At 38.3% G+C, this 9,232-nt stretch overlaps 1 protein-coding gene across 6 annotated transcripts in view; it reads left to right on the forward strand.

Annotated features, from left to right (window-relative positions):
- zbtb20 (zinc finger and BTB domain containing 20) overlaps window positions 1–9,232 on the forward strand; it is a 70,511-nt gene that overhangs the window by 45,412 nt on the left and 15,867 nt on the right. For all 6 annotated transcript variants that reach the window (XR_014206303.1, XM_082170957.1, XM_082170959.1 and 3 more), the window contains exon 3: window positions 5,383–6,948. Coding sequence is in view for 5 of the 6 variants with exons in the window: in XM_082170957.1 (XP_082027083.1) it covers window positions 5,403–6,948 (1,546 nt within the window). In the remaining variant the exon portion in view is untranslated. The remainder of the gene's footprint in view (window positions 1–5,382; window positions 6,949–9,232) is intronic.

Here is a 9,232-nt window from a genome sequence, read left to right on the forward strand (position 1 = left end):
TCAGAAATCATTCTAATATGCTTGTTTGATTCTCAGAAAACATTAATTATTATTATTATCAATGTTGAAAATTTCTTTTTTTTTCTCAGGATTCTTTGATGAATAGAAAGTTCTGTTTCATTTATTTGAAATAGAATATTATGTAACCTTATAACTGTCTTTACTGTAACTTTTGATCAATTTAATGCATTCATTGCTGAATAAAAGTATTGATTTCTTTTATTTATCTCCCCTCCCTTTTGAACTTTCTATTCATAAAAGAATCGAAAAATTGTGCATAACTGTTTTCAACATTGATAATAATAATAATAATAATAAAAGTATCTTGGGCAGCAAATCATCATATTAGAATGATTTCTGAAGGATCATGTGACGCTGAAGACTGGAGTAATTCAGCTTTGATCACATGAATAAATGACTTTTTAAAATATAATCAAATAGAATGTTTCAAATCAAATAAATGCAGCCTTGGTGAGCATAAGAGCGAGCAAACTTTTGACCGGCAGTGTATGATGTTCAAAATAGATGTATACATCATGCGCCACACAGTCCTCATTCCTTATAGAGAATATTTCAATCAACATATGCATCAGTGGAAAACATGATACATTGCATATACATTCCTGTGTGGTTAAAATAACTCGGCTCTGTCTCTGACATGTAACCCTCACACACACGTTCATGCACTTTAAACTTCACAAAATACATAATACAACTGTAATAAAGAATAATAATACTGAAAAGAACATTAAACAATAACACGGAGCCGAAATGACAGTGTAAAACTGAGAAGTGCTCGGGAGAGGAATGCACGTTTGAAAAGGAGCAAACAGTGTGTGCGAGTTTCTGTAAGGTGACGTTTTGCAAAGGGAACTAATGTCTCTACTGTCCACAGCAAATACGACTGATATTCAAAAGTGTTTAAACTCTTCTGGGCATTTTTAGGAGTTTCAAAGCCTTCTGTTGAAAAAGGGCGCAGCACCTCATAGAAAGTAGACATTTTGTGTTCTCTCCTAAAGTGTTTGTATAGACAGACGTGTGCTTGCAAATGCGGACCAGCGTGAATGTAAGCTTCAGAGAAGTCTGAAAATAATTCATTGCGCGAATAACGACCCCATGGACCCATCATAGCTTGATTGATTTGATTTACTTAATTTTTGATTTCAAATGTAACGCAAAAGCGAAACGCATGCTGAATGTGCAGACGAGTGCTGGCCAGTTCACACACACACACACACTAGCTCAAGACTGCCCTCTGTCTGTGAAAAGAAAAGCTTTTTTAGGTCACTGTTTTCCAGCCACTCCACTTTTCAGAAATTATGTCTCCTGTGTGCTAATGTGGGATAGTTTAATGCTGTTTGGTAGGATTTACTCAAAAGACCTGGCATTGCCACCTGTTATGTTGTGAAGAGCAACACTGATTATTCGGTGTGTTTCTCAAGATTGTTGCTATTAGGCTAAAGCAGGGGTTTCAAACCTGCACTGCACATTTTGTGTGACTCCCTAATCTAATACGCCTGATTAAACTCATCAGCTCATTAGAGACTACAAGACCTGTAGTGTGTGTGTGTGTGTGTGTGTGTCAGAGACATGTGTCCGAAATCGCCCCCTATACCCTTAAATAGGGCACTATTTAAGGGGACAGCCATATGTACTGGCGTCTAATACCATAGTGGACATTATTGAGTGTATAACCGATGTTAAAGGTATAGCGGAGGATGTTTTACTTCCTGGTGGGTAACCTATACTATTGGTCCTCCTAATTGTCAATCATTCTGGTGAATCAATCAAACTTTTCAAAAAGTGGAGAGGGCGGGTCTTATCTAAAATTTGGAAAGATCCTCCGCTATACCTTTAACTCAACGCCTAGAGAATACCCATAATGCACTGTGAGGGTCGCGCTGAATGAATTCCCACGTCTCGCCAGAAGAATCAACCATCCATCCATATTACAAACCGCTGATCCAATGTGGCTACAGCGTAATATTATTCCTTTTTAATTGGTTATTAAATAGTTTAATTAAGGTTTATACATAGTTTCCATGTCACTCACTCGTTTCCATTCACTCTTTCAAGTGGACTAACAGGGAATGTTGACTGAGGGTATAGGTTGGCGAATGGGCCATAGGGTGCATCCTCGCGTCTCAGCTCCACTCCTCATAGGATGCGAGGGAAGAAAACGAGGACGGAGGAATCAAAGGAAAGCTTATTTGTATATTGTAATTTTCTTGATCACTCGCGCGTCACTTAAAAGTGTCATCAGCTGCGCTCAAGGATCTTATGGACGCCAGGAAAACTTTGAGGCTTACGTGACTCTGCTATGGAAAATCTTGAAGGTCACACATACTGTATATCTCATCTCATCTCACTGATAGTACACAGTGGAGAAAACATTCATCAGTCATTGGTCAAACATGTAACGTACACTTTCCTGATCAGTGGGATTACATTTTCTTTTTTTAATAGATAATTTATTACTTTATTACACAATTTAAGCAGAAGTAAGTAAACAAATGGGATGGGATAAACCCTGGGAAAGAACCCAGGTGCATGCTTATTGGGTAATAGATGATAACAGAAATGGTATATATTTGTAACAGGATAGTGAGATGATCTGCTGGCATCTCGGCTTTGTTGTTTTTCGTCCTATATTGACTAATCTTTTGGCATCTGGAACTTCTTGACTTCAAGAGATTTTTTGCTAAGAGGGAAAAGACCTCATTATTCCACTCGTTACTCGCCTTCTCACGGTGCAATTAGAGAAATGAGAGGTCCTTCAAGATGACTAACTTTGATCTGTTTCCGGGTTTGAAAACTCCCGGGCTAAAGGATAAATGCTTATAATTTAATATCATCATGTGTAGCTTTACGTCTAATGTGTGGTGCCCTGATATAGATGGATAAATTATAGATTTAGAAATTAGTTCTAGGTATTGTAGAATTATAGTGTTTTACTGGCTAAAGGCCCGTTCACACAAAGGACGATATACTATAAAGATAACGATATAGATCTAAAATTCGTTCTATAAAAGAATAGCAGAGTCCACAACACAGCTATAAAAATGACAGCACAGAGAAATGATATCATTGGAATCACTTTCAGAATTTTTTTTTTCCAGATAAAAACATTGATTATTGTTTAAGGGTTAAAAATTGCATTTCATTTTCTGTCTTTAGGATATCATGATGTTTTGTTTTCAGCGTTGGATTATGGTATTTTTGATACTTTTTTTTTTTACTTAAATATAATACTTGAAAAATAACATGAACATTAACATTTTAGGCTACAATGTATATTATGTAAGCCGAGGGATAGTATGTAGATGCAGTAAATAGTCACTATTTTTAATTTATTTATTTGCACAAATTAAAAGAAAATACAACACCAAGGACATACTGATGCATATACAGTGCTGGAGAAGGCAAAAAGCCAGTATGGCTTATCTAAAGCCTCCACCAAAGAAAGATAAATATAACCAAAGAATGCAAACACAATATAATACAACTCATATAAACATTAATAAAAGAAAAAAATATGTCATGATGATATTGATGATAAAACAACAAACACTTCTCAGTAAATGAAAATACAATAAAAATAAAATAAAATAAAATAAAATCAACCAAATGCACAAACTAGTTTATCAGCAGACCTCTTAAAACTCTTTTAAAACTCTCTATTGAGGTACATTGTCTCGCCACATGAGAAAATCTATTCCATATCTGTGTACCTTTAAATCTTATTGAAAATTGGAAAACTGCATGCATAATTTAAGTAAACAATTAGAAAAATGCTGTTTAATTAAATGTATAGCTGGAGTATAGTGTGCCACATTGCAGGATGCAGGTTTTAAGCTATTTTGAGAGCATTGCATTGTGGGATATTCTGTTCTGTGGAGTGTTTGCAGGAATGTTTGGAATGGAATACTCGCTTACTACTTATTGAATACTGAACACTGTACACTGTATATTAACCACTGAGTTCTAAAAAGAGTAAGTGAAACAGTAGGTATTATTCCTCAATAAATGTTATGCTGCTTGATAATCACATGACCTCACTATATTTATCAGATGACCCCATTACATTAGCAAGTGGTGTCCAATTACTTAACCTTGATAATTTTGCATTATAAATCCATATGTGTGGGTGAATGGCGGAGGTTTCAATCCTGATCCTTGAGTGCCATTTTCCGGCAGAGTTTCGCTCCAGCCTGTTTCAACATTAATATGTGTATATATATAGATTGCAAGCCTACTTTTAATAATCACATGTAAATATACTACCACACTCCTCTTATTGTTGCTGCAGTGTATAGTCCTGGGGTGTACAGAAGTGTATGTGTAATATATAATATAATTAATATAATATAAATGCTTGGAATGTCTGAAAAGTTTCACAGCACATCAACAGGACATTGTTCTACAATAACAGAGACACTGTGATACTCTCTGCTGTTTGCTTCATTCTTACAAACAACATCCCATGACCATTTTGTCCATATGGTAGAGACAGAAAATGAATACACGTTCTACAGGAAATATGTCAATGAACAAAAGCAGTTACAGGCCATACACATTCCCTAAGATTGTGCAAGATTGAAGCACATGTCTGTGGTTATCAATGGTTTATTTATTGCTCATTATTAAGGCAATTAAATTACAGCCCTAAAGCAATGGCAATCTCTATCTGTGCATTTCACAGTCTAAGCTTTGTCTTTATGATTTTTGAAAATAGCGTGTGTGGAAAATTCCAGAGACACTCCTTCTGTTATCTGTTATATCTTTATAAATCTAGCATTTCTATTATTTTGTGTTTTCTTAAATCATTATATTAAATACATTCTCCTCCTCAATCTTAACTTTTTGAAGAAGATCCTTCAGGTTGCAAACACCCCAATTCAACATCATTGATGCAGGAAAAGTTTTTAGTATTTGATGTGATTTTAAGTTTTAAGTATTTGATTTTGTACAATTACTGTAAGAATCCATTTTGAACATACCCACATATTGTACATCAACATTTTGAACATACCCACATATTGTGCATCAACAAAAATGACCTTAGCACCAATTGATTAAGTCAAAAATAGCTGCAAAAGTTGCTAGAAAGCTCTAGCATCATTTGCAGATTTCACATTTTTTTATTTTAGCAGTGAAATTCATACATTTAGCTTACACTAGCTGACATTGTAAGTGTAGCTAACAGTAAATATTTTTCAGAAAATCATGTCAAGTTACCTTTATCTATATAGCCCTTTTTTAAATACAGGGTTAATTTCGGCTGTACAACATCTCTAAAAGAAAATAGTGTCATTGTTCAACATAATATTGCTGGATATGTGATTGATCTGGTTTGTGTTTGTGTTTGTGTCTGCCTCACAGGTGACATCAGGTGCAAGGGGATGACCGAACGCATTCACCACATTAATCTCCACAACTTTAGCAATTCTGTACTTGAGACCCTCAATGAGCAGCGAAACCGCGGGCACTTCTGTGACGTGACTGTTCGGATCCATGGTAGCATGCTGCGAGCTCACCGTTGTGTGCTGGCTGCAGGCAGCCCCTTCTTTCAGGACAAGCTGCTCCTGGGCTACAGTGACATCGAGATCCCCTCTGTGGTTTCTGTACAGTCCGTCCAGAAACTGATTGACTTCATGTACAGCGGTGTGCTGCGGGTCTCCCAGTCCGAGGCCCTGCAGATCCTCACAGCTGCCAGCATACTTCAGATCAAGACCGTTATCGACGAGTGCACCCGCATTGTTTCACAGAATGTTGGCATTGGTGGATCTGGCAGCTTTTCCGTCGTCCCAGGGGACTCGGGGCAGGAGACACCACGGGGAACCCCTGAGTCTGGCACGTCCGGTCCCAGTAGTGATGCCGAATCAGGCTACATGCAAACATCTCACCAGAGCCTTGACCGCGTTTATTCCTCGCTTTACTCCAGCTGTTCTGGGTTGGGCCTGCAAAATGGTACCCGTGGAAATCGCTCCCACTATGCCGGTGCTGCGGTGACGGCCAGCTACGACTCGCCCCTTCAACTACAGCAGAAGGAGGGAGGGCAGGACCCTGCCTGGATCACACGCATCCACGAGCGCTCACAACAAATGGAGCGCTTCCTGGTCACGTCGGAGACTACGCACTGCCGCAAACAGCCTCGTCCTGTGAGGCTCCACACTGGGGATATTCACATCAAGCAGGAACAAGGGGACGAGTACAATTGCTACGGGCTTGTGGACTGTCGTGAGGATAGCGAGCAGCTGGAGTGCATCGAGAGCGAGCCCAAAGGTGAGAGCTTTGACTCCGGCGTCAGCTCTTCCATTGGCACGGAAACGGATTCCGTCGAACAGCCTTTCTTGTCTGGGTTCGGTCGAGACAATTGTCAGAATAAAGTCCAGCAAGGTGAGCGGGGAACCCCTGTGCAGATCGAGGTCAACGATTCATCTCCCGAGCAGACCCAAGAAGCGGTTGAAGATGGTAGTGGAAACGGTCCTTCTCAAGAGAGCGGTGAGCTTGGAATCCAGCAGCCGCCTCAAGCAAACCTAGCGTCCTCCCAGTCGATGCCAGGCGGGCCATACCTGCGGCCAGGTGAGCCACTTACCAGCAACCTGCGCATGCCCCTCACCTTGACCAGCAACTCCCAGGTAATGGGAACGGCAGGCAACACTTACTTGCCTACACTCTTTGCAACCCAGTCAGCCAGCGACAACAAGCCTTTCCTCTTCAGTCTGCCCCAGTCCATTGGGAATCAGCAGCCCCAGTTTGTGGCAGTGCCCTCTCCCAGCATGCCTCCGTACACCAGTGGACTGACGGTGCAACCCGGGGGAGGTCAACAGCAAGGTGGTGCGGCAGGGGGGCAGCATGGGGAAAAGAAGCCCTACGCATGCACTCTTTGTTGTAAGACCTTTACTGCCAAACAAAACTTCGTCAAGCACATGTTTGTGCACACTGGTGAGTACCCTTGGCCTTCATCTCTGTATTATGTATGTATGTATGTAGTTACGTTTTATCCAATTATATCTAAATTGCTTTTACAGAAAAGCTAGTCTGAAATAATTAAGGTAAGCTTTTGATTCTAAATGGATAATTGGTAGCAATTATTAACTTCTCTGTGAATCATCCTTGCTGGCTGTTTTCTGTGGATTAGTTATTATGTTATAAGTTTATTTCAGCAGTTTGACTAGCAATCATTAGGACCTCAAAAATATTGATATGATTCTCCAGTTATTGAGCTTTCAGACACAGCTCAATAGAACCAGAAGATGCATCATTTATGAAAAGAAGTGAGGCTGTGTATTTTTCAAGCCTTTGCCAGAAATTGAGTTCAGTCAGTGCATAGCTTAAGGTAGCAAGGCATAACAAATGTGTTGAGTTCCTTCCCCCTCACTTTGGAAACCGCAAGTGAGGTTTTGCTGTTATAAAATGCAAACAGTGCAAGTGGTCGTGTGAGTGACTAGCCACTTAAACCTAAGAGCAAAAGAGGACTGTGATTATCACATATCAGCAGCCTATTAACTTTAATTTATGTTAATAGTTAACAGTTATTAAGAAAATACTTTATCGTGTTCTGTACCCTCTTGAGGCCTTACAAGCCATGAGACCAAGATGATTTTATTATCATGTGTGTCAAAATGCCTTTCTTGTGTATACTTAAAATATTATGATAACTACCATAGTCAATAATTAAAGTTTTTACTTAATGAACTCGGGGGCTCATTGGTCGACAATGGTCGAGAATTACCAGGTCAATCTATGACTCCAGGAGATACATCCTTTAATAGCTGTTTTCCTTAGGCAAAGTCTAAGCTTTACACAGAATATACTCACGCTATTTGCCAAATGCATGCTAGTTCCAGTTTTCTCATTGTGTGTGTATATATATATATATATATATATATATATATATATATATATATATATATATATATATATGTATATAGGTGTGATCTTTTCCCAGGAAAAAGTCTGTGCCTATGTTTTGACATGCCACAGAATAATTGACATTTTGGGAAGGTGCTTTTTTTTTCTCTCAAACCAACTTTCAAGTACATTGAAAACATCAAGTACATCCTTAACTCTTTCCCCGGGAGCGTTTGGGAATGGGTGGGGTCAAATCTGACGTTCTACATTCGCTGTGTGGTCATGGGATAGTAAAGTGTCCATCATATGCACACTCCAGAATCTCGCCAGAAGTAGTAGATCATCCGGGTACTTTTTTGCCTACTCTTTCATGAGTAATGTGATTTTGGACATACTTCTTTTGTCACATACTGTTTTTCGCTTACCATATAGTAGGGAATTGGGATGCAGCCCTGGTTTACGCAGATCTTATTCTTCGCTTGTTTTTGGATCCGGAGAGGCTGTAGTATTTCAGAAGATGCGTAACAGCGCCCCCTACCGGATAACAGTGAAAACACGGATTGCCAGAATAACTATTGTTTTGCAAATAGTATTACAAACTATTATTCTGAACCTTTGTCTGGTCTCACACACCTAGCCCTCAAAAGTGCATTCAGTATGGCAATGTTGAGTTAAGTAAGATAATTAAATGTTACACTGTGAACTCCTGAAGTAGATTACTATGCAATAATGATCTGTCTTCAGGACAAAATGTAGTCTGTGTAATCTTATATGTTTTGTTTTATGTTATTATTATATAAAAAAATCTGACTTTGATCCCTTATGCTGCCATAATCACATGAGCTTTTATCAAATAGTATAGCACAAAAGATATTTTACAATAACACCAGATGTAATTGCCTGTGAGCTAAAAGATTGCGGCTGCCAAGAACAAATATGTAAATAAATGATAATGTGTATGGCCTTTCAATGGAAATGATATAGCTTCTGTATACTGCAGAGTTTCCAATATTTTTTAAGTATAATACAAATTTACACTCAAGTTACTGTAATTGACACCATCATTTACTGAAAGTGATTTTTCATTTCAGAAAGGAACAGCAATATACATTTACTTTTATCGCACTGTTCTGCCATAGTAATAATTTTTTCTACCATATTTTTTGTATACCTTGTTTTATAATATTAATGTATGTTCTGTAAACTTATGGCACAGATCTACGCCAGTTTGTTCCAGCAGATCAACAAACATAGTAAAATTACAGTTGCAGTTATTTCTAATTAATTAGGCTAATAATAATAATAATAATAATAACAGTATTTTTTTCAAATTTTCAGTCTTCATTCACTGTAAAAAATTTCTAACCCTCCCAAA

The sequence above is a fragment of the Leuciscus leuciscus genome (assembly GCF_965113295.1).
Source record: "Leuciscus leuciscus genome assembly, chromosome: 5".
NCBI lineage: Eukaryota > Metazoa > Chordata > Actinopteri > Cypriniformes > Leuciscidae > Leuciscus > Leuciscus leuciscus.